Source organism: Leuciscus leuciscus (assembly GCF_965113295.1).
Source record: "Leuciscus leuciscus genome assembly, chromosome: 23".
Taxonomy (NCBI): domain Eukaryota; kingdom Metazoa; phylum Chordata; class Actinopteri; order Cypriniformes; family Leuciscidae; genus Leuciscus; species Leuciscus leuciscus.
Window position 1 is genome coordinate 15,025,084 of NC_138747.1, and position 26,728 is coordinate 15,051,811.

The window sequence follows — 26,728 nt, forward strand, 5'->3', positions numbered from 1 at the left end:
ATATCACAAGTAACACACAAAGTGCGCATGCGCACACAGCAAAGCTCTCCTTGTTATGTAATCCACAGTGTCTAGAGCTACAATACTGTAACACAATAGAGCAGAAACAAGAGTCACATATAAGACCACTGCCTTCTTTTCAAATCACGAGAGGTTTGTGTTTGAAACATATACGTTTACTTTTTATATTGCAAATGGTTATTAATAAAGAAAAATAATTTCCCAGTTAAACACATTGTGATCAGCAGCACAAACCAAAACCATTTTCGCCCTCATTGCAAGTGAACTCGCATATTTTCAATCATGATTTTTATCATATTTTAATTTTTTTTTTCAATGATTCCTTTAGAGCAAACCAGCCACACATTTTTGGGTCACGACCTGAGAATCACTAAAATCCAAAGTTCTGCTTCGCTCAAACAAATGCAGAGTTTGATACATGACCTACTGTCTATCGACAACCCTTTCATTTTCTTAGTTTTTATGTAAGGTTGGTTCAACAGGGGGTCATGATAGCATTAAATCTCTAAAAACTGCTGCCTGAAAAGCACATCCTACAATCTGAGCCCTCAAACACAGGACCAATCTGGCAGACTTTATCAGACTAAAATATGATTTGAAAAATTGCTTTTTTCATTCATCCTAACCACTCCACTTTCATACAAGTGCAGGCCTTTGTAGCCCCCTTCTAACCCCCAAGCAGACTCAAAGGCTTACGAAACAGCCTTTATTTCCCTGTTTTTATCTACTTCCTTGTTTCTCTCACTCAAACACTCACAAGCGTGCATATACGATTTAATTAAAGAGATGTGTTAGGATCAATCCCCACAATCTTAAGGTGTCTGATCAAACAGGTACAGAACGCATGTCTCTCAGCAGTTTCCCCATCATTCTTTTGCTTTCCCAGACTCCCTCTCATCTATCCTCACATGGCTCTACCCCAGAGACCCAGCAGGCTTTTAGCATTACAACAAGCCCTGGAGAAATGTGAGCCAAATGTGTGTGTGAATGTGAGAGCTTGTTGATCTGAGCAACTCTGTATTTTCAGTTGAAAGCGAGTGGATATGAGTATTTTTTGTTTGTGTATATGTGTGTGTGTGTGTGTGTGTGTGTGTGTGTGTGTGTGTGTGTGTGTGTGTGTGTGTGTGTGTGTGTGTGCGTGCGTGCGTGCGTGCGTGCGTGCGTGCGTGCGTGCGTGCGTGCGTGCGTGCGTGTGTGTGTGTAAAGCCGACTGTACGCCATGCAGTTTTTTTTTTCTGTATTTTACAATTGTTGCTTGTCAGCTTATATGATGTGACCTCAGTGAAAATTGTGGGCAAAAGCCAAGGCACATCAGCTGTCTTGTATGTCATGCTGTGCCGTATTCATCTTTGCAGACTGTTGTCACGATTGACAGCGTTGACTTGGCATTTTACATGATCAATCTCTCTCAGTCACAGTCTGACATTCTCATTCAAGGTCTGCGTTGATTATATAGTAAGCAAACAATCAGTTCTGATGTGTTGGATGCAGGAGAAATGGGAAGGAGTAAAGACCTGAGATACTCTAACAAGGCCAGCAGTGGTAAGAACATACCAACAATGGTCCAAGGAGGGACAAACCAAAAACCGGCGACAGGGTGTTGGGCATCCAAGATTCATCGAGGGTTAGGGCAACAAAAGCTATCATGTCAGGTCCGAACTTACTACTGTGGCACAAGTCACAACATTTTAATGATGGTTAATGATGCGTCACAACACACAGTACATCGCACCCTACTGCGTATGGGGCTGAGTAGCTGCAAATGGGTCTGAATGACCCCCGTCCTATCGAAAGCTCCTACAATGGGCACACAAGAAATGCATGGACCTTGGAATTGGAAGAGCCTGGTTCTATCAGTCCCATTCTCTTTTGCATCACGTGGACAGCTGTGTACGTGTGCGCCATTTACCTGGGGAAGTAATGCCACCAGGATGCGCTGTGGGAAGATGACAGCTGTTGGAGGGAGTATGATGTTCTAGGCAATATTCTGCTGGGAGATCCTGGGTCCGGCGGTCAATTTGACACTTGCCTCCTACATAAATGTTGCAAACTAGGTACATGGCACTTTCTATTTGCCAGTTGCAATTTGTATAAATGTAAATGCTTAAAGGATAATTCCGGTATTTAGCACTTTGAGTCTCTTTTCTGGTTTGTTTTGGATGAACTAGAGTGGTGGACACAGAAATTTTGACGATGGGTCCTGTCTCGACTTTTTGACTCGTTTAGAATCGCCTTTGATCGCTTCAGAGTGGCTGGCTACCGGCATGCACGAACATGTCCTTAAAACAACCCTTAACGTTCGTTTTCAAAACTGTGCAACTCACCGAGTGGTTAGTGATGTTCGTTGATGTTCCAAAACAAGTAGCGTAGCGAAATACAGTTTCTGTCGTGTTTTATTTGGCATTTTGTAAAATCCCATTGATTTCTGTTGGAGGACTCATTGATATTACTGCACTACCGGAAACGGAAAAGACGCTTCAGACTCAAATATCGAGCGGAAGTTTATACGCGGTTGTGAGGTATCTGAAAAAATAGTTCCGCTATAGCAAATAACACGGATTGAAATCATACATTGCGCCGATATATTTGTTTTTAATCATCAACGAACACCACTAACCACTCGGTGAGATGCACAGTTTTGAAAATGAACGTTAAGGGTTGTTTTAAGGACATGTTCGTGCATGCCCGTAGCCAGCCACTCTGAAGCGGTCAAAGGCGATTCTAAACGAGTCAAAAAGTCGAGACAGGACCCATCGTCAAAATTTCTGTGTCCACCACTCTAGTTCATCCAAAACAAGCCAGAAAAGAGACTCAAAGTGCTAAATACCGGAATTATCCTTTAAGTCACATTCTGATACACTGTAAAGTCAGTTATGAGTAACAAAGTCGCAATTGCAAGAGAGATATCAGGTCAAGTTGTGAGATAAATAGTCACATTGCAAGATATAAGCTCAGCTACTAGAAACAAAGTTGCAACTGCGAGATATATAGTTGCATGTACTCTGAGATAGAAACAGGATTTCATAGTTGACTGCTTATGTTTCAGAGTGAACGCAAGGTCATTTTGATAGTAAGATCTCAACTTAAAGGCAAATTGTGGCAAAAATCATACAGCATGCGTACCGATTAAGAGTGTAAGCTGACAAAAGTAGTGGGTGCATGTTTCAGTAAAAGGTGTGAGAATTCGTGTGTTTCCTCTCTTTCTTACCCTTGAATTAGCCTCCACACACAAAAACAAATGTGATGTGTATTTGAGTAATGCGATCAGCGTACGGTTTTCCTAAGTGTTGATTACATGCCCAGAATTGTTACTTCATCATTAAGCTTTACATCTCACCACAAACAGAATGAGCCAACTGTGTACACAATAATAAGATCAACTGATCATGTAATGAGCTATATCACACACACACACACACACACACACACACACGATCATGTAATGAGCTATATCACACACACACACAGCTTCAGCAAACAGCAATTGATGGGATTTGAGATTAAGTTCCTCCAGCTCTGAATAACATGAACGGTTCAGTGAGAATGTGCCTGAATGCATGATGACAAGCAATCAAACCTCAACAGGTTTGTGTAGGATGGTGTACATTGACTGATTTAATTAGTCTGTAAGAGAATCATTTACTCCAGACAGCAACTTTCAAGGTCTGGAGGCGCGAATAAATGACAGTGTCTTCAAAACTTCCTCAGTGCATGAACTTCTGCTGAGAAGGGAAGCTGGATGCAGTATAATATTGATGCAGAGATCATACAAAAACAAAATGCTTGACAAAAGATTTTAGTTTTTCACAGTTGGCCAGACTTACGTTGGTTTGGAAGCCTCTGCTTGGTCAGTCTGAAGTTTCTGTCCACCTTCAACTTCCATGGTGCAGTAAACAATCCGGTTAGGAGCTAAAGACTTCAGACCTTGTACCTCCATAATCACCACCTGTGGGGAAAACAACAGGAGATCTATTGAGACGCCGCCTAAGAGCACTATAGCTGCTGGGGAGAAAATATAAATAATCATAATCAAAATAATAATAATACAACTTTTTAGTGGAAGTTAGGCCTATCTAAACACATTGGATCTCATTCACTAATAATTGTGTGGATTATTTCGGATTTGTACACACAGGAGAACTTCTCCCGAAAAATCTCCGCCTAACAACACATGCAAACTCACATGAATTTATTCTTAACATCGTTCTAATGTTAGTGAATTTGGAGTATTATAAATGAGCGGCCACGTGCACAAGGTTAGTCATTAGCATAAAACACGCCCAAACCATCTCCATATAAAGGGAATTCCGCACAACCTTTCGTCACTCTCACCAAACATATGCCACTCTCTGCAGAAGCGCTCTAGTCAGATCCTCGAGCAAAGTGCGTCATTCTCAAAACCGGTTTAAACACAATAAACACATTTTATACAGACCCAGATTACAGACCTCTCATTAGCCAGCTGTTCACATGCATAAATCTGCGTTATTCAGAGAAACCTCACAGCTGAAGCTATACCGCAGCTTTTCTTACTCTTTCACTGTACCTGTAAATATGATGAAATGTATTTAAGATTAAATTAAATTTTATTATTTATTAATAATATTATATAATTATCATTATAATATAGTCGTGTTCAGATGAAATAGGCTATTACAAGGCCTCACAGAGAAAGTGCTTTTTGGTAAGAACATATGTGGTATTAGTTGTTCCTACATTTTTCATAAATTTATAATAAATTTTAGTATGAACGTTTTTGGTGAATCATTATTTGTTTGTGAAAACGTTCCTACACAGATTACATGCACACATTTGTGCATACGCATGCTTAGTGAATGAGACCCAGAGTCCATAATGACAAAAACAAAATTGGTTTTGCCAAAGAAAGCAATACCTTTTCTAAAAATAAATTGATTGACAAATAATTTCCAGTATAAAATAAAACAATATTACAAACTATTGTATTAAATTTAGCCAAATATTTTTTATAATCCATATTTTTCCTAATTTCTCTTAAATTGTGGTGTGAGTGTGAAGGGAGTAACAGTGATGAAAAAGTGACCTGAGAAGGGTCAGATGATTGAAGTTGACTCATTACTGTCTTTTTTGAAGTGTAAAAGCTCCAGTCCCCAATCATTGTAATTGCATGGGGATAAACACATTATTCAGAATTTCTCAATTTATTTTCCCTGGTAGAAAGAAAGTAATTTGGGTTCGGAACAACGTGAGGGTGAATAAATGATAACATAATTTAAATTTTTGGGTGAACTAATCCTTTGACATTTGAGATAAGTTCCACCTTCATCCAAACACACACACAGCAGCCGTGCATGAGGAGAGAGGATGGGAGATGTGTCAGATAAAGCCGTCATCACAAAGGTATCCGTGAAAGGGGAACGAGCTGTTAACACACGACATACATCACATGGTTTTATTGCTCTCTTCTTCAGGGAATATCTCCTCTCAGATACTGTCACTTGATTAAAGCTAGCTTTATAGCAGGTTGTCAGTATCACTCAGGATTTTCTCTGTGGCTTGTGCTAAGTAAGGCCTGTCTACACACACACACACACACACACACAAATTCAGAATTCCCCCTTTTAAACCTGCACAATGAAGAGAAGATGACATTTTCAATTTGTCACTATCCGCAAATCAAAGACCAGTATATCACTTATGCACCAACATGGTGTTATATTTGACAGTGATATGCAATGTTGTAATGAGATATTCAAAGCAATAACTGTGCAAATTACATTATTACCCGATAAAAAAGAACACGGAAATCCTGTCAAGTCAGTAATGAATGCCAAAACCATCACAGATTCAATTATCCAATCAATTTCTATCAACAAGATGGTGGTGAAAAGGAAAGATTTGATGCTGAGTTTGTGTTTGTTTCATATGCTCATTCAAATTCATTTTTCTTAAGTGTGGGCAATGAGATGTGGTTTTCTGGAAAATTCAGTGTTATAAAAAGATCTGAAACAAGGCCAAAAATAATGGGTGAGATAAATTTGTAAGTTTTGTGTATCTCATTTTAAATTTTGAAATTCTTTAACCACTAGGTAAGAACAGCCTAGTGTACATGATCTTGCATGCAGTATATATACTGTACATATAGACCTATTCTGACGGGTATTTTGCACTTCACAGATGCATTTCACAGATGCACGACTTTGGTAAAAAAAAAAAAAGAGAGAAAATTACCTCATTACCTAAATTTGTTTTTCTCAGGGGTCCTTTGAAAGATCTAATTACACCTCAGTAGGAATATCTAAATATGTGTAAGTATATTATTTTGAACATTCTTTTATTTAGTCCTTTGTGATTCACGTTAACTACATCTAAATTGAATGGAGATATAAAGAAAAAAATAAATCAACAAAGAGAGTTTGATGCCGGACACTGCTCAGAATTGCCCTTATAGACATTGAAAAAAATAGGGATTTAGAGTTTCAAGAGGTCATGTTTCGATCTAAACATTTTTTGAACATGCTAACCGAAATGCTAACCAGGAACAAGTACCTCCAGAGTGAAAGACAAAACTACGTCAGACTTGGAAAGCTGATTCTCGTCCTCTTGGCCCATGTCAATGATGGAGGTGGTGTGTCCTCTCTTGAGCTTCTGTAGTTTGAACTCTCCACCTTTAGACACTGGCATGCTCTCCAGATTGGCCATCAGCAAGTTCACGGAAGACTTCAGCTCCTCAATGTACATGGCCTCCATGTCCCTGGACACAAACTTAGGGAACCTGCCAGCCTATTCAAGGTGAAAAAAAAATAAAAAATCTGGCCAAGAGGGACAAAACAAGACAATCGAGACATTTTGTGCCTTTATAAGCCTGAAAAGAACAGTATCCTACAGCTTCATGCGTAATTGTATGAGATTCTAACACATACTTTTGTTCTCCCAAAGGTTTTTTTTCTCCATTAGGTCACCTGATGGAGTTTTAGGACACCATTAGGTCACTTGATGGAGTTTTTCGGTTCCTTGCCACTGTTGCCTTTGGCTTGCTCAGTTGGGGATATTTTGGGGATATTTAATTTAATTTTATCAATCAATAAATTCCTCTTGAAACAAACTTTGTTGTATTATTTTAATTTAATACTGTGAAGCTGCTTTGATACAATCTGTATTGTGAAAAGCGCTATAAAAATAAACTTGACTTGACTTGACTTGACATACTTTTGTGAACTGATCAGCCATTTGGAGTCGTCCATCCAGCTCTCTTCTAATCTGGGCAGCCTGTTCATCAAGATTATCCAGCTGTAAGACAAACATTTTAATGCATTTAAACTGACACTCCAAACACTTTTCCTCTGTTACAGAATCAACCTGTGTCTGACCTTCACATTACAATAAATATTGACAAAATATCAAAGTCAACATTTTCAAATGCTCACTGTATATACATGAAGAACAATTTATTAAGCGTTCACAAAAGAGCAATATAGATCAGAGCCGAAAAAATTTAATCAAAGGATCCTGAAAAAATGAATCACATTCTCTTCAAAAATATTAAGCAGCACAACTTTTTACACAGTTGATAATATGAAATGTTTGATAATAATATGAAATGTTCTGAAGGATCATGTGCCACTGAAGACTAAGTAATGATGCTGAAAATTCAGCTTTGCCATTACAGGAATAAATTAATTTTTTTAATATATTCAAATAGAAAACAGTTATTTTAAATTGTAATAATATGTCACAATATTAGAGTTTTATAGTGTTTTTGATCAAATAAATGCAACCTTTGGGAGCATAAGAGACTTCTTTCAAAAACATTTTTAAACATCTACTGACCCTAAACTCATGAACAGTACTGTATGTATATAACATAAATTAAAACTGCATAAGATACCAAGACTTGTTTGCAGAGAATACATATTGAATGAAGTTTTAAGCGCAAATCATTACATTTTGTTAGTTGTACCATACCAACCATACCAAATAAACCTCAAGCAAACTATATTTAATATCTGAATGTGGCTTTCTGCAAGCCTCTATCCCCTACATGCACAGCTCTGTCCATTTAAAAGCCTTCATTAGTCCTTTCTAGCAGGACTGTTATTAGATTAGAGGCCAAAATCCATGAGCCATTTGTCATCATGTCACTGTGAGATGGTGACTTCCGAATCTGTTAAAAATAGAAGCATGAACTTCTGATCCCAACATTAATATTTAACAAGATTAAAGTACATTCACGACAAACAATCTGTATTTTGTAAAATTACGAAATGATGCATGCTTATAGATTTATACACAGATATCTGAATACATTTATGGACATGTATGTTGCTACACATAAAGCTAGCATTGCTTAGCTATGGTATGGGGAAAAATTTAATGGAAGTCAATGGGGTCCCATCAGCTATTTGGTTACATTCTTCAAAATATCTTCTTTTGTGTTCAGCAGAAGAAAGAAATTCATATTTGGAACAACTTGAGGGTGAGTAAATGATGACAGAATTTAAATTTTTAGGTGAACTATCCATTTAAGCTGGCACTGAGCTCTCCAAACCAGATAAATCATCCGGGCTAAGAATAGGATGGACCTAAGTATTTTCTTTAATTAGCTAGCTTTATATTTCCCTCATTTAAAGTCCAGCTAAAAAAAGAAACCATAGCTGGCAGCCTGGATGTTTAAAAATCCTGTTGCAAAAACCTAATTTTTCTTTTAATTTATCGGTTTATGATTAAAGACCAAAAGATGTGTCTTTAAATACCCTGCATGGTCCATGTTAAAGAGATTTGAACTAATGGTGAGTTCAGAGCCTTACAAGGGAGGAATTGGCCAGTCAGTTGCGTTGTTGGGTGGAGGGCCATCTGGACAGGTTGTGGCTGTGGTGTCCCCCTTCCTGACTCCAGCTGGGCTAAATTCAGTACTCAAAAAGCTACAAACACCTACACCCTTTCATGAGGATTCCTACACACAAGTGAGTTTACACACACCAATGCACTCATACAGAATAATGAGTGCATGTAATTGTGCAGGCATACACAATTCAAACACATGCTCACTTCATTCATGCATGACATTCTGTCAGTATACAGTTACAGTATGTACAGACACTCGCATACATGATGCCAATGTGTGGGTGTTTTCATAATTAAATGCTTAATTTTACTGCACAATACCAGGACAGGTGTCAAGACACAGTCTCATCCAAGATCAAAAATATTTTCCACAGAGAATACACCTGTGCTATGATTACCAGGTCGGCAATTTGGATTCACGTTGTTCCAAACCTGTTTGACTGACTATCTTCTGTTCTAAGATATTTTGAAAGTCAATGGGGTCCAAACAACATAGAACATTGATTTATTTTTTTCTAATTTCATGTCCAATAATGACATTAATAAAATAACGCATGGGCTGCAGTCTGCTCCATAAATCTATAAACTTTCAACTTTTTATCATTGACAGGCAATCTGGCTCATATTGTAGTTTAGTCTGCAACAAAGCTCATTTCAACAGAGAAATAACTCTCATAACAACCAACGACTCTCATAGCAACCCACCATTCTATTGTGACACCTTTGTCAACCGGACAAAATAAGAAGGGTTTTATTTTAACAGCCTGAACTTAAAAACACTTACTATAGTGAGTCAATGGCATAATTGTCAATTGTATAAAATGTGCTTTAGACAATGGAAACCCAAAAGAAACAAAGTTATTGTGTTATCACCTACTGCATTTTTAAATGAAAACATCTGACCTTTAGTGGAAACTTTTTAGTTTTAGCTCCCAAAATATTTCGAAATTTACTTCAAAATTACACCTGCTAAATGTAACATGGAAACATTTATTATAAAAATATAAAATATATTCCATTACGATCTAGGCTAAGCCTTAAACTAACTGCTCTGACCACTACCCATTTCTGCTTGGAATGATACCGTTTACTCTAAATGGCATTTTTGAGTTATGAACATGCTAACAGCGATATTAGCTTTTCAAGCTGAGACCGAGCAGCACAGCATGGTTCTCCTCCTGCTGCTCTGGTAGACTGAGCCAGTCAATGCTAAAGATGAATCGGTGTTCAGTCTTTATCACACATGCTCTGCTGCCTCTATTTGTGTTGACACTGCAATGACAAACTAGCTAACAAAAAATAAACTGCCACCACGGCCATTTAACTTCTCTGTGAGGCTTTTGATTAGGCCTAAATTTAATTATCTGCTCTGGCTCTGAGCCAGGCCGATCTTAAAGTGAAAACGAATTTAAACCAGATGTACGGCATTCTTTTAAGCAACCAACCATTCTATCTCGACAACTTTGACACCCTTGGAACTAGATTTAGAGAGGCTATATTATCAAGTCGACGGAGCTTGATAAAATGTAAAAGATGGGTTTTGCCAAACAAGGCCTTCAGACGAAAATAAACAAATAACCAGGAGTGCCATGACACATCATAACTTTGTTGAGATTTTCTTGCACTAGTAAGGGAGCAGTCTGTAATGTCATTACCTGATGATAATCAGATTTGGTGTAAACAAGACATGTGTAATTAAATTAATGTGGCTAATCTAAGCCAGCCAAGGCAGAGAGATTGTCTGGCCTCTGAGTGTGTTAATGCCATGTGAGTGGAAGGTGAGACCAACAGAGAGCCAGATAGTGTAATGAGAAACAACAGAATAATATATAATAATAATAATAATTCAACCCAAAATTGAAATTCTGTCATTATTTGGACACCCTCATGTTGATCCAAACTAGTCAGACCATTTTTGTCCATGAAGAGAATTACTTTACAACTCTTGCCCTCTAAGGTAATTAATTAGGCTACTAGCCACTAATTACATCTTCGACAGTGTAATTAGGTTACTATATTAATTACTCTCTCTGAAAAGTAATCCATGACTTATTACTAATTACTTAATATTCTAAATCCCATATCAACCTCAACCAGTTGAACAATACATGGACACACATGAAACTGCTCTTTACATTTTTTCAAATAAACAATAAAAAATTGCATAAATTATTCTTTAACTGACCAAAGTATTTAAAGGGAGAAGGTTACATTAAAAACATACCAAATCCACTATTTATTTATATAGAATTGCTCTATAGTCTATACACAAGATTTAGATCAATTACATCAGAATTAAACTGTAATTAAATTACAGAAGAATTCAAAGTAATCCCTTATTTTACATTTTCAAAGCAAAAGTAATTAAATTACAGTAATTAATATAGTCACGTTGGGCCAGGCAGACGAAGAAGATGGAAGAGCAGTGAGAACTGGATCTTAATATCAGCCATTAAACTTTATTACTAAAACATATGAGATCATCCAAAATACAGGAATCGCAGGAGTACAAAACATAACAGCTTTAGCTTAAATTTAAAAACAATACAGGACAATGAACTGATCCAAACTCAGGGGTTACATAATGACTAACTTAACCAGAACCAGGTGTGCAACGTAATTAGTAACCATGACAACAAATGAAGAGTGGGAACGTGGGGAACAAAGGAAACAGAACACAGGAACAAAACAAACTATTCCGTACCTGGGGCCTGTACCATGAAGGTAGCTGAACAAACTCGGGGTTACAGGATTAGTTTTGAGTTGACAAAACCAAACCGATGCAATCAGGCTTTATTGGTACCATGATGCAGCTCATCAACTTTCTCTGTCAACTCAGGCTTTGATCCTCAAGCTCTGATTACTCCACGCGCACGTGCACATAAAAGAGTAACGTCGACACTGAACAACCAATCGCGGGTAGAGCGAGAGCGATATATTTTCCCGCGGAGGAGCAAGAGATAATCATTCAGAATTACGATGAATTTAAATATGTATTTCAAGCTCGAAACAATACGGTCTCTGCTGCCAAAGCAAGAGAAGACTGTTGGAGAAAGATTGCTGATTGTTAATGTGCAAGTTAAACAAATACGTTCTATATTTATGTAAAATTATGTATGTATGTGTAGCCTATATGTGTAATATAGCCTATTTTTATAATATATAAAAAATGATACATGCACATTTTTTATATATTATAAAAATAGGCTATAGGCTATTTTACACATAGGCTACACATACATATATTATACATAATTTTACATAAATATAGAACGTATTTGTACTACTAAGAAAGCTAGGGAATCCTATCATAAGATTAACAGAATAATACTAAAGATTTAAAATAATTCTTAACATGTATTATATTGTATAGTACATTTGTGCAATTTGCTTTTTGAAAAAAATTAAATAAAATGTGTTCATGTGATGTCACCCTATCAATATATCTTACCGGCAATTTTATAAAAGCCCTCTTTTATGGACATGGCCGATAAATGTCCGGGGAACACTATTAATGAAACTATTCATGTACTCCTGCAGAGCGAGGACCACCTTATGAATGGTTCGACAAACCGTGTTTTCCCCTATAGCTTCTGTGCGTCACCCACCGTGCAGGAATGTACCACTTGCAACAAAAAAAACGCAACGCAATATTTGCGGCACAGTAAGTGCATGAATTCGACGTGTTAAATTCTTTATGTGCGGCTCAAGAAGTTCGCAAAGATAAGACATTCCTTCCGCGGAAAATCTGTATCTTTCATACAAGTAACTATCAGGAAAGGCAAGGGGATTTTGTCTGGCTAAAAACTCTTTCTCTACGAAGTGCTCGTCAAACAATTTGCGCTGAGATGTCACAGGATTTGGAAGAAAAGGTGAAGTCATTGCAACAGACACTGGGAATAAGTTACGTCACCTATATGTTTCTTTGCTCTCAGCTGATTGGTCAAACTTCAGTCTGAGATCTTGAATCCAGAACATAACCTGCCCCGGAGCAGGTTAGCCGTGCAGCGTAAGATACCATGGCAACGAACACCGATTCAAGCCAAGCTACTTTCATAGTACCTAAAACCCAGGGTTGGCGGAAACTAAACTGAAACATAGCTGGCTAGCCACCTAAACCGGCTTCATGGTACAGGCCCCTGATCTGACCCGTTTGACAAAGACGGCGACCTGAACCGCACCCACATTTAAACACGGTTGTCTCTCCTGAAACTCAGCAGTGTATACGTGGCCATTGGTCTTCTTAGCAGCATGAAAAATATAACTTTTATTCAAATTGTAAATAGACTATACAGAAAGCAAGTAAAGAGTGATCCCTATATAATCACTGAAGTTGTCAATCAGTTCAATTCAGTGTGATTGGCTACAACACTCAAGGCTGCAAAACCTGTTGTAAATAGAAAAAGTCTTCAGAGCATGAACACAATTAAGCAGCAGCCTATCAGCGTGTACGTGTACCTAATTGACTCGAAAAAAGTCTTGCCTATTGGACCTGCAGTGACTGCTAACCCGCACCCACAGCGCAAACGATAAGTTAAATATTATTCAACCGGTTACATCAAATATTAGCGGGTACCCGCCCACATACAAGAATTATACCTTTGTAGCAATGGTAACTAAGATTGGAGGTTAATTTGCTAGCTGTATGCCAAGCAAGCAGAATAATCAGCTAACAGCATGCTGTAATAGCAGGCTAATCAGCTAACAGCATGCTACAATGGCTAAATGGTTAGGTACGGTTGGTTGTGAGGTACCTGAAAGACTAGAATGACTACTTTTAGATTTTTGTTTTGGTTGAAATAAGCATTAGGCCTAATACTTAAAAGTGTCAAGGTGGCGTTGTGTTCAGTGTACCATAGTACTGTATTTTGTAGCATATGCTTAAATCTAACAGTAGAGCACACTAACAACAAAGTCCAACTCTCCATAGATAAAACTAAAATTAAAGATTTTAAAGATGTTCAAGAGTGCTTCTTAAACTGTGTTAGTTAAATGTTTAGTCTGTTCGGTGAAGTTAGTTCTTCTGGGATGGAGGCAACTCAGTGGAGGGCTGATTAGTGTAGGTGTAACGGTGGTTAGCGTCCAAAACCGCATGATGGAGGCGTACAAAACTAGCAGGGGGTGAACTTCACTGCTAGACATCTGATTTCATGTTTTTCTGATTTCAAAGCACAGTGTTACACCCACAATACAAAACTGTAAAATTAAAGCAGAGTTATACAACTTTTTATTGTAAACATCTCTGCAACTGCAATCTTAAACCGGAGGAAAATCTTTAAAGCTCTCTGCTTCTCCAACCACTATAGGCAGCAAAAAAATTGGTTAGTCTTCACCGGTTTCACATCAAGAAAATGGTCAGAACATCTATAAGGAAAAAGTCAATATACTAAAATATTGATTCAATGACATTTTTCTGTCAGTCTGCTTTTGAGGGCAGGAAGATAGTTTAACACAGGGTCACGGGTTTAATCACCATTACAGAAAAACCACCAGAGAAAGAAAGACAGAGAACAGAACACTTACTAAGATCTCTAACGACAGAGCAAATTATTCTAGCTATAGGAAAAAACCCTGGTCTGATTGCCCAGGGCGCTGCTCCTGATCAATAGTGAGAAGATGAGTAATAAAAAGTGATCTATGCAGGTACTGAGCACAGGTGAGGGGAAAGTGGATCTTGACAAGCCTTGTTGAAAAGAGAGAAAAATGGCTGCCATCCTCTTATCAAAAATGCATGTGATGAATTTTTGCATGAAGTCAATTATAGTGCAGGGTTAGTGCAAGAGGAACACGGCTATGAGCAAGAAAGCACATTATACACAGAGGTGAACACAGTCTCAAATTCAAATTCAAGAGTAATCACGCAGGCATCTGAAATCATTGGGACTTCGCAGATTCAACCTTCAGAACATTATAACTGTGCAGTGAAGAGAAAAGAAGTTTCCATTACTACGGACCCTTCTCATTCTCTTTATTGCTTTTTTAAGTTACTTCCATCAGGTAAACTGGTTTAGAGCTCCTTTGGCCAAAAAAATGCTTACATTAATTCTTTCATTCCCACTGCAATATCCATTTTAAATAAGGTTAAACTTTATCTTTTATGTATTTACTTATTTATGTTTAAAGGTGTTTTACTTAAGTACAATGTGACATGCATTGAATGTGAGCCTTTTTACCAAAGATACATTTCTATCATTGGTTGATAGACAAAGTTTTTGAATTTGAATGGGAGAGGGTTTCTTATGTTTGAACCCTATAAACTATGAGCATATTTTGAAAATATAAATTGGTAATATAGAGTCTGTGAGATGAAAGGCCACATCCCAGAAGCAATACTATAAAACAAGTGCAGCGTCTAGCACATAAAAACCAACTGGGAGATATATATCTTAGCAATACAATATTAACTGATAATTTTATATATAACTGAGACTCCCAAAATAACAAGTCAATGGATTTACAGTAGAGGATTTACAGTGAAAGAATACATATTATATATTATAAAAAGTATTTCCTCCCAAGCTGAAACTCAAGAAATGTGTCACTACTTTATGAAAATAATACCACCGTACCAAAGAGGGGGGTTGTATTATGATATGACAATAATGAGTTACAATACTGTGCAAATGTTTGGGTTAGGTAAGATTTCTTCATGTTTTTGAAGGCTGCTTATATTGGATTAAAATGTTTAATTGTGAAATATAACAATTTAAAATGACTGTTGTCTATTTTTATATATTTTAAAGGGGTCATGAATTGAGAAGTAAAATTTTCCTTGATCTTTTGACATGCAAAAGATAATTGTACTATAAAAAGATCCTGTAAGATTCAGAACTCAAAACTTCCTTGTTAGTCCAAAAACAGCTTTTATTAAAACCAAGCTCAGAAAGCGACTTGCTTCAGATTTTGTCACATTATTACGTCATAGTGCGACAAAAGACCGCCTCTACAGAAGATCAACACCTACTTCTACCTCTTTAGCCCCGCCCACCGATTCGAGCATGTTATGTAGTAGTACAGATGAACACAGGATTACTCCAGCAATAAAACCATAGAAACTTCTCTGAGGATTACAAGAAATGTTGAAGAAAAATTAACAGATCGATATATATATATAAATATATATATATATATATATATATATATATATATATATATATATATATATATATCTTCATATCGTGATATATTTTCTGTTTTGTCATCAGTAAGATATTAAAACACGTTTCATTTTAATTAAAACATATATTGCAAATGACAATGTATATGTTTTTAATTTTATTAAAAAGGATGAACTATGAATAGCCCAAGAACGACAATGTGACAAATGATGGTTCATACATTCATATTTCCGATTACACGGGGGGAAGAAAAGTCATCCTTTGACAACTATTACTGTGGTAACTCCAAGTACTTAATTATTTTAATATGCAAAACTGTTACTTAATAATAGCAGTGGGTGTTTACTTCCAAGTCTTGAATGCGGCACATCCATCAAAACAGGATAGTTTCGACTGTTCGAAAGAGAGAGTCAAAACAGGATAGAAAATAGCTTCTAATTAATTTAAATTAGGATGATTTTTGATGTAAAAATCTTGATAATAATATAAGTGGACCTCAGTGAACACTATAAAATAAAATAAAAATAAATAAATAAAAAATGCTGAAAAAAATGCAGTTCATGGCCCCTTTAAAATTAAATATATTAATTTGATGGAAAAGCTGAATTTTCAGCATTCAGTGTCACATGATCCTTCAGAAATCATTCTAATATGCTGATTTGGTGCTATTTTTAATGTTGAAAAACAGTTGTGGTGTTACTTAATTGTTTTTTTTATTAATATATAATGGATCATTTATTATGGCATTAATAATCAAATTAATAAAACTAAGGAACAGCCCTAGTTGGCAAGAAGCCAATAGGATGACATAGGCATAATGTTTATTCATCCCAAAAGGTAAGTGCACAAGTGTTTCATCCTTGTTTCATGTCATAATTCTGATGCTGTTATAATCATATATATATATAATCATCCTTTTCAAAGATCAAAACTTTTGCAAGGTGGTTGAAGCTTGTCACTCAAGGCGCAACCCCTGATGGAGGCTTTGGCACCACAAATCTGCACGTAATCCCTGTCGGCTATGCAGCTTACCTGCCAGTTTTTAATATTCTAAGTATTTACTGTAGTTCAGCCATGGTGACTAGCCAATTCAATCCCATTACTCTGGCCACAGATTTCAGCTAGCGAGAGAGCAGATAACACACTTTGAACAATCTCTCTCTCTATCTCCTCAGTTAATTACTTTTTACCACTGCAATCAGCACAGGAGTGACAGCTTGTTAAGATACAGAAAGAGAGACAGAGAGCAGACAGACCCATCTTTATGCAGATGAGCGGGAATGAACAGACATGGGTGGAAGAAACACATGCGCACTTACAGAACATGTCCATCTCCATAATCAAGACAACTAATTTACTAGATCTGTAAATAATTTATTTTTATGAACTCTGGGAGCCACAAGGGTTCCTGGTTCAATTAATAAAATCATTATTCTCTGACATGATCTCATAATCCAGCCTGGAGCTAATATGTTCTTGCAGGTTGTGCTATAGACGACCAAATGTGTCAGAGTGCAAGAAAGCAGCTCTATTATGTGATTACTGTACATTTCATCTAATAGAACCTGGTGACTGGTCTTTATAGCTACAGCAAATGACTTCCATGGTCAACAAGAGCCTTTTGCTAAATGGGTCTCTAACCATTTAATGGTTCCTTTTAGTATCAGTGCAAGTTTCTGAGAAGATGTTAAACCTTGTGTAAGCATTGAAGTTTCAATAATGCAACAGTCCAGAGTGATATACTGCATTTATAACACAGTTACCGAATATAAATGTGTTCATCAAGAGCGTTTTTTCAGACACTGATGAAATATCTTGCTTAGAAACAGCATAATGGTGGCTGTGATTTTGACAAGTAAGACATGTTCTGTTAATCCAGGAACAACATTCTTGACCAAAAACATAGTCCTAACCTACCCTAATCCCTACCCCTTAACCTTAATCCAGGAAAATGATGGATGAATAACACTGATGTAGAACCCCCTAACCCTTGTTTTAAACCTAAACTTGACATTAACTGGTTGATTGGAATGTTGTTCCAGGATCAATAAAGATGTTGATCCAGGAACATGTTCTACTTGGTGAAATCACGTTCATCAGTCAGGGTCATTGGCACCTTTGGTAAATATGAGCAAAGAACGTTGTGAAAATAAATTTAATCTTTCATACCAAAAAAATCACAATAAAAAAAAAAAATCACAAAATTTAAACTTTTCATTGTAGAAAACAATTGAAAATGGGGGAAAATCTCATTATGAAATTAAAGTTTTTCTCCAAAACACGGTGATCCCAGTTATTATTATCCTTTTTTTTTATTGAATACTTTTTACAACCTCCTTTTGCCAAGATAAGAGCTCATATTTACATTTACATTTTACATTTATTCATTTAGCTGACGCTTTTATCCAAAGCGACTTACAATTGCTATGTCAGAGGTCGCACGCCTCTGGAGCAACTAGGGGTTAAGTGTCTTGCTCAGGGACACATTGGTGTCTCACAGTGGATTCAAACCCGGGTCTCTCACACCAAAGGCATGTGTCTTATCCAGTGTGCCACCACCACCCCATATAATATATAATGCCTGATGAGGTTGTAGGACACCTGGCAAGAGATCAGAGACCACTCCTCCAAATAGAACCTGTCAGATCCTTCAAATGTGTATGTCCAGGTTGGTGTCCTCTCCTCTTCAGTTCACCCCACTCATTTTCTATAGGGATCAGGTCATGAAACTGAAATGGCCATGGCAGAACCTTAATTTTGTGATTTAGTGACTCAATTTTCTATTGATTTCGATCCTTGTACAGATAGAAGATCCAACCATTGCCAATTATAAGATTTCAAGAGGCGGTCAGGTTTAGATTTTTTTTTTACCAGTTGGTATTTAATAGAAACTATGATGTTTTGTATCTAAAACTATGTCCAGGACCTCCAGAATAAAAATAGGCGCACAAAATGAAAGATTTAGCCGTACATTTAACTGTGGGGATGGAGTACTATTTTTATCCCTGTGTGCACCAAATCCATCTTGTGACCAAAAAGCTATTTTTAGTTTAATCTGATCTGGTCCTGTTTGAAGTTCCAGTAGTGTCTGGCAACTGAATATGCAGGAGTTTGTTTTTGAATGAGATGAAAGATTTTTTTCCCTTGAAACCCTCCCAAAAAACGTGACCCCAAGAATCAGCTAAATTCTGTAATTCTCCAGCTGTGATCATTGGAGAGTCTTTGATCACTCAAACTATCCTACAGTACTTGTCGTGCATTAAGGCGATATAGACACACGTCTTCTTCCAGTCAGATTTGTAACACCTGATTGGAACGTTTCCCAGAAGTTGAAAATGGGAATTCTTTTCAATGCTATAACTATTTTCTTATAGTCACTTTCTATTTTGAGAAGCTCACTCCTTAAAGGCAAGGTAGGTGATTTGTTCCAGAAACTTTTTTTATGCTGGTTGAAAGTCTCTGAAACATCCTTGATTGCTAATCAAGTTTAGTAGTCTAAATGTATTTACTGTATATGTACGTACTGTGAAAGGCATAGGAAGGCTTAGGACCATAAAATGTTCGTCCAATCATTGCATTCGGTCCGATGATAAAATGTCCTACCTGCCTGTCAACGTATGTATTTGCATTGCTCCGGGCACCAGCTAACTCAGACAACACACGTCATCAGCGCGTGTAATGCTATGCAGAGTTAAAGGTAGGGTAGGTAATCATTTTTCTAAAAAAAAAACATTCCAAATTTGTTTAAACTGTCTTTATATACCAATACATAATTAAAATGTAAGTACTCTGAAAAAGAAAATCTAAAAATCGAGTGACTGTAGACCTTTTAATCTGCAATAAACACAGCTCATTATTTCCATTCACTCCACCCCCTCCCTTCTGAGCTCCTTCCAAAGCCACGCCCCCAAAACACATGAACGCGCGACGCCAAACGCTCAGGCTAGAACAAGACGCATTTATTACCTGAGACGAGTGGAGAGGAAGGAGCGCAGTACATACAGTGACATCATGTCAGAATCACATGTAATAAAATACCTAACTTTATCACTATGAATATAAACAAATAAGATTTCTTTTAGTACTCACTATCAAGCTAGCATATCGATAATGGTAAAGTTTCATTCGGTAACGAGCTATATTTATAAGGCAAAACTAAAAACAGGTTGCATTGATACACGTTTTTCCATTACCATCAGTTACACTGTGATGAAGGTGAATTTCGTGTAAGATTCATAACATATACGGTGTTTTGCATGTAAGAGTTTCCATGATGAAAACATTGTTGACTCTAATGAAGACTAACGTACACTCCGAGTCCGGGGACAAGTACCGCATCGTCGGCTCGAGGACAGGTCCGGGGTTGAGGGCGAAGCAGAGGAGGTCGTTCAAGAGCGCGGGCAGGGTCCGAGGAAGTAGTTTTTGCCTTGTTTGCCTTCGCTGACTGCATATGCAGGTGCTTTGAGCTGAATATTTCCGGGAACGGTGACATGTGATGAGTGCACGCCGGGCAGCGCGCGCAGTGGGGCTCGGGGCGGGCACGAGACATGAAGGCATCTGATTGGTTCTTTACATTCGCACCGAATGGCAGTGATTGGTCAGAGTTTTTACTGTCCTGCAGCTGCTACAGAGGTCTGATTTTTTTCATTCCTTTTTCTAAACACATAATGTATTGACTACTATCAGGATGGAAGGACCATTTCACCCAGTATAAAAAAAAGTGTTTCTGAACAGGATTACCTACCCTACCTACCTTTAGGGTGTACTCACACTAGGCACGGTTGCCATGAACCGGGCCCGAGTACGATTGTCCCCCCTCCCCACTCCCCCTCTGGCCTGCACTCACATAGGGTTTCAGCATTCGTGCCGGAGCACGCTTACTTCATTATGGTGCGACGGTTTCGGGATAAACAGGAAGAGCGGCGTTCTCACTGAACACAATGGAGTCCAGCACGGTTAGCGCTCACACTGCATGCGAACCGCGCCCGAGTCCAACTGAACCGTGCTCTGGCCCACCTCTTCCAAGCGGGCCAGGGCCGGTTAATCGAGCCGCGCCCGGGCACGGTTCGGAGCACTCACACTAGTCAAACGAACCGCGCTTTGGTGGTCAAACGCACTCGGGCACGGTTCAAACTGGCTAGTGTGAGTACACCCTTAAACAGACGTCAGTCACCAAGAACCACAGTCACCTTTTACAGTTCCTCCTGAACCAAAGCAATGAGCTTATGCTGCATTCACGCCATTACTACTGTAATTTGGAAGAGATGGAAACCCATGACTTTATATTCGGAGTGGTTCGTGACTCGAATTTGCTCCCTGCTGTGTGTGTTCATGTGTTTTGAAGGAGGCGTGGCTTTGGAGACGTTCTGAAGGGAGGGTGGGATCTCATACTTTCAGAGCTTTCAAAAAAAAGAAATTGTGACAGCTCAGGTGATTGACACAAAGAAAAAGAGAGGGTGTGGGTAGAGACAGAGAAAGAGGTAATTATAAGGTTACAATGTGTAATGTATTCATGGGAAGAACAGCTGATATGGGCAAGAGAGTGATTAAAAGCCCTGTGTGTTTACGGTCTCCCTGACAACTACCTCAGGTCGCAAAAAGGGTGCTGAGGTAGTTTCTGTCAAACCACAATCGGCTTTACACGCACAGAACCTCAGAAATGCGTAGCCAGACATCAAAAAGAGCACACACACATCATGGGCGCATAGGGATTCGGCAAAGCAAAATGCAAACGCGTGCATGGTATTTATTTTCCGAGCTTTCAAAGCTCATTGTGTTATCTGCATTTCAGAGAGTCCAGATAGCACAATGAGGTTTGATGAGAGTAAATGAGTGGCAACAGCTGTCCTCGTGGCACCAGCGTCTGCTCATTTAAGCGCCGTCTAAAGAAAAGCCTTTGAAAATGCTCTGTAGTTGTTTAGCCATTTCTGTGTTGATTTTTGGTTATGCGTAGTGTGTCTCTGTCATGAATGTATTCAAGTAGGGATGCCATTTGTTAAAGTGCATGTGTGCCTGTGTAGAACCACCACTGATTGGTCTCTGGTTTATATTCACTAACCGCAATCAACCAAAGAGTGCACATCCTGGTCAAGTCACCTTGCAGCTCCGGTTGTATTTGCTATTCATGCCAATTACATTAGATTAGGCTTTCATTAACCAAAGACGGGGCCAGGAAGACAAATCTCATTCAACAGAATAATGCTTCCTACATCAAGACGCCCACACCAAAACGCATATCCTGAGCGAATGGCTGAAATCCAATTTGTTCCATTTGTAGTCATCATTGCAGGGTAAAATGCGTTTGTTAATCAATATGCACCGTTGAAATTATGATGAGAATGAGAAGAGGGGAAAGAGGGAAAGTGTAAAAGAGTCAGCAGTGGTCTCGTTTGATGAGATTCAGTGTCTCCTCCTGTACAGTGTGACATCAGTGTGGCACTCGGGTCACGACTGACATGGAGTTGAAGAGTTCCTTCTGTGTTCTGTGGGGTGCATCCTATGAATGCACCCTCACCAGTGGATGTCATTTAATGAATTTGATCCTGTTAGACAGGGGTACTCAACTGGCGGCCCGCTGGCATTTATTTTGTGGCCCGCGTCATGCTAAATATGAATGTATTTTTATTATAATTTGCACCTTATCTCGGCGTTGTACAGTGCATTTTGTGAATCAGAGGCTGTTCTTTGATGTCCTGCAAACCTAACCTCCTCCATTACCCAGTAGGCCTAAAAGTCATTTGAACCCTTTTAAACCGGCTGTGTCGTCGCCGACACATACCAGCAAGCTGTATTCATTTTACCTTAACTCTTCAACCATTTGCACTATCAAAACCATTCAAATTGCCCCTGACAGTGGACAACATGAGCTTTTCGGCAATATATGGCTTATTACGGTAATTTCATGCTTTGCGTCAGCAAATGGCAAATGACAGCAGCTTTCTGGCAGAGCGGGAAGGAAGGATCTGAACAGAGATACGAAGCGCGGCAGGTTAGGGTGTTTTGGATTGCATAAAATAATAAAAGAAATGAACAAATACATGGCGAAAGAAGTGGTAGACAGCAGAAGGGGGGATTGGGATCATTTTTAATGAAACTTGGGAGGCGGATGGCCGTTACTCTTTCACGTATCTTAGCATATGGTGTGCGCATGTGTTTGTGTGTGTGCACGTGTATGAAAAAAAGTGTCCTAAGTGAAAACTGTGCAACCCAATGTCACAAAAAAGTAGTTTCTTTCATTCGTGATTTTTCAGGTTTTTTTCTAAATAAAAATCAGTACATTTATTTGCCTAATAATAAAATTACTGCCTTTTTATGAATTATATCAAAGCCATTAATTACATCATTCCTGGATTTGTTATCCCCTGATTTAAGAACTCTTAGAAGCATTTTACACCCAACCATTTCAGATATTTATGATTATGATATGATTTTTTTTATTCGCACACATGCTACTAAATACATTTTACAGTTCGCACACATCTAGGGGCTGTTTACATGACACCATTTTCAACCAAAAACGTAAAACGTTTTTTTAAACGGTCTCCGTGTAAACAATAAAAACGTGAAACTGTGAAAACGATGACGTCATGCACATGCATATTAAATGTTCAGTCTATAGTTTTTCATCGCCATCTAATGGCCTGGCAGCAGAATGCAGCGTTTTAGCCGTTTTCGCGGATCCGTGTGAATGGGGATAGTTTTGGCAATGGAAGGGTCGTCTACGCAGAAAACTCAAAGCAAAATTTTCTCCATTTTAAGCATATCGTTGTCGTAGTCATGTAAATGGCCCCTTAAAATAGGCTTGGGGTACGTTTACACGACACCGTTTTCAAATAAAAACAGAACACTTTTTATGCGTTTTGGCCATTCATTTGTACAACAACGTCGTTTTGGGGACCCTGAAGATGTAAACTTTTGAAAACGGGATTCAAAGTGAAACAATACCATTATCATCTCCATGTAAACTACAAAAACGTGAATCTGTGAATACGTGTTCAGTACAAAGAAAAAACGTTCCGTTTTTAGTACATCGTTGTCCAGTAGACGTACCCTTAGTCGCAAACGTGAGTGAAACGCACACTTTCAAGCAATGTCACTTTTCTATTCTACGTTCACTTTTCTGTTCCATTCGTTCTTTTATACAGAACAAAGCAATCGAGTCACATAAATATGTGCTGTGCACTTTCCTCTCAATAACAAACACACAACAAAAATAAGCCATGTAAAAACTGCAGCTAAATTTGGTTGTCACATCACCTTTTAGTGCTTAATCCTGTTCTGTACACACACAGTTCAGTCATTTACAGGAGTGACAACCACATTCAGCCAAATTAACTCCTGAAAAATGCGGCCACTTACACACTGTACATTTTCAGGAGTAACAACTTCATTTAAATGCAGGAGTGAGTCCCCTAAATTATCGTTCCCTGTGTGTACGGAACATGACTCACTCCTGAAACTGCGATATACTGGTAATCATGTTTGGTATATGCTATTTTGACAAAAGTAATATTACAGTGACAAAAGATGTGCTCAATTTTAACTAAAGCACAGTCAACGGAGGAGTCGTGTTTTGTTAATGCTTAAAGGCTACTTCACAGAGCGCACTGGCAGTGTTGCCATGTCCACTATTATTGCAGTTTTTGAAGTTGTTTTTTAAGCTTCCCGTCTGTATGTGCTGCCAGACATACTCTGTATTTGTGACTGTATTAATGTTGCCAGATCTTGCAAGCAAATCAGCTAACAAGCACAAGTCCATAAAAAAACGAAATAAATGGAAATGCTTTATACTAAAAATAAGAACGAAATATCGCGACCCACACCTACTCACTTTAATATCTCCAAAAATTGTATCGCTGTAAGAGCCAAGATTAAACAAAAAACCGAATAATTCTTATAGTAAGTGGGCATGGCAACACTGCAAGACTGGAGAGCAAAACCAGGACTGAATGCAATGGGGATACCACCTGGGAAGTAAGAGGGGAATAAAGAAAACAAAAAATAAAAGATGAAAAATAACAGGAAAAGAATCCAACACAACATTGCAAAACACGAGACAAGATGAGGCTGGGTAACTGCTTGCATGAGACACAAACAACAATCTGGCATAAGACAGCACACAAGAGGGAACTAAATAGGGGAGGAAGGATTTTACTGATACTGAACAGAAGTGAAACAATAACGAGGTAAGAAATGGATCAGATGCCATGATGACAGCGAAGCACATGGTGAACTGTGTTCGTTTGGGGCACATGAGTTCAGTTTGACAAACTCACAACAGAGAGATTTATTTGGTTTAATAAAAAAATAACAGAAGCATGCTGAATGGATTCCGGCATGAATCTCTGGTTTCAACATCTCTGTGCTCTGATAAGAATGTGACATGTAGCTAAAGTTAACTTTATTTTAAGAAAAACACAAAAAAACACATTATTTACCCATTTCTTCAAAGCATTCGTTAAACATTTTTCCTGTGTTAATGTCAATGTTTATGACATGCTGACTGTCTAACTTCTTGACAGTTGGGTAGATTTCCTCTTGTAATTTTACAATTTTCTTCTCTTCAACAGTTATATTTCGTGTTTCAGCATAACCTGATACAAATTTTTGTGCAATAATAAACTATGATAAATTACTTCAAATACAGTTTATAGCAAAATCATGAGGTAGTACAAGCCAACTTGACTGTTAGGGGCAATTCATACAGAACGCATATTTTAGTTTGATAAACTTGAGTTGCAGGTCAGTGGAATGAAAAAATAATAATAACGCAAGGTCTAGAAATGCATTTTTTAAAAGTTATTTTTTAACTTATCTTGAGCGCCACATTTTTAAAGTGCCGTGTCATGCACGAGACGCTGCAAAAGACACGGTATGCGAGCGCAACAGTCACGCCTGCCTGGGGTGTACATGGAAAAACCATGGAAAGAAAAACTATGGAAAAGCAGCGCAGTGTAATAGAAAAAAAAAGAAAACACTCTCAATGTGAATGTGCGGGCAATTGAAAAAAAAAAACTGAATTAAAAATGACAGAATACATTTTTTTAATAATTTTTTTATTAGACCTGCGCAACAGTTGCGCAATATTTGCTATAGTGGCATTATAGTGAGTTAAGGGACCAAAACTAATAGGTTCTTGATTTAAACTGATCGACTGATCTGTGTTCCAGTGTTTTCTATCGATTTTAATTGCCTGTCAATCACTTGCCATCCACAGCTGGTATCTTGAAATGCCCTCAGGAAATAGTCGATAGATTGGATTAAACTCCCACTACCCAGGAGACAGCTAATGCACTGATACTGAATGCTGTTAAACACATAGACACACGCACACACAATCGACACAGCTGTTTAACACAGAGTCTGCCTAGTATCAACAAGATTTAATTTAAAAAGCAGGAAGGGGCTTGGAAGAAATAACGGCCTGCTGTGAAAAAAATAAAAAATGTATGCATCCTGTAGAAACTAGCAGTAACAATGACAGCGAAGCAAAGCTAAAGAAGGAGGCAAATATGCCAGCGTTTGTAACCACAGGACTGTGGTGTCGTTGGGTGTGATTTGAGGGTTTGATTTGAGGTAAGGCCCAGTCGGCGTGTCAGCCGTTGCTATGGTTACTAGGATATTACCTTCCGCTCACAGTAAGTAGGATTCATGAGGCTTATAGAAAGATGATCAAAATGGAACAAGCTCAAATCGGCTCGCTTGGCTCAAGTGTGAACGCAGAAAGTGGCATGATGATGAATAGAAGATTCCTACATTGACGCCTC

General features: G+C 38.1%; 1 protein-coding gene across 10 annotated transcripts in view; it reads right to left on the minus strand.

Moving 5' to 3' along the window:
- Positions 1-26,728, minus strand: part of cadpsa (Ca2+-dependent activator protein for secretion a) — a 137,491-nt gene that overhangs the window by 73,033 nt on the left and 37,730 nt on the right. For all 10 annotated transcript variants that reach the window (XM_082156072.1, XM_082156078.1, XM_082156077.1 and 7 more), the window contains exons 5-7: positions 7,210-7,290; positions 6,550-6,783; positions 3,846-3,967 (exon numbers count right to left, since the gene is read on the minus strand). In XM_082156072.1, the coding sequence (XP_082012198.1) occupies positions 3,846-3,967; positions 6,550-6,783; positions 7,210-7,290 (437 nt within the window). The remainder of the gene's footprint in view (positions 1-3,845; positions 3,968-6,549; positions 6,784-7,209; positions 7,291-26,728) is intronic.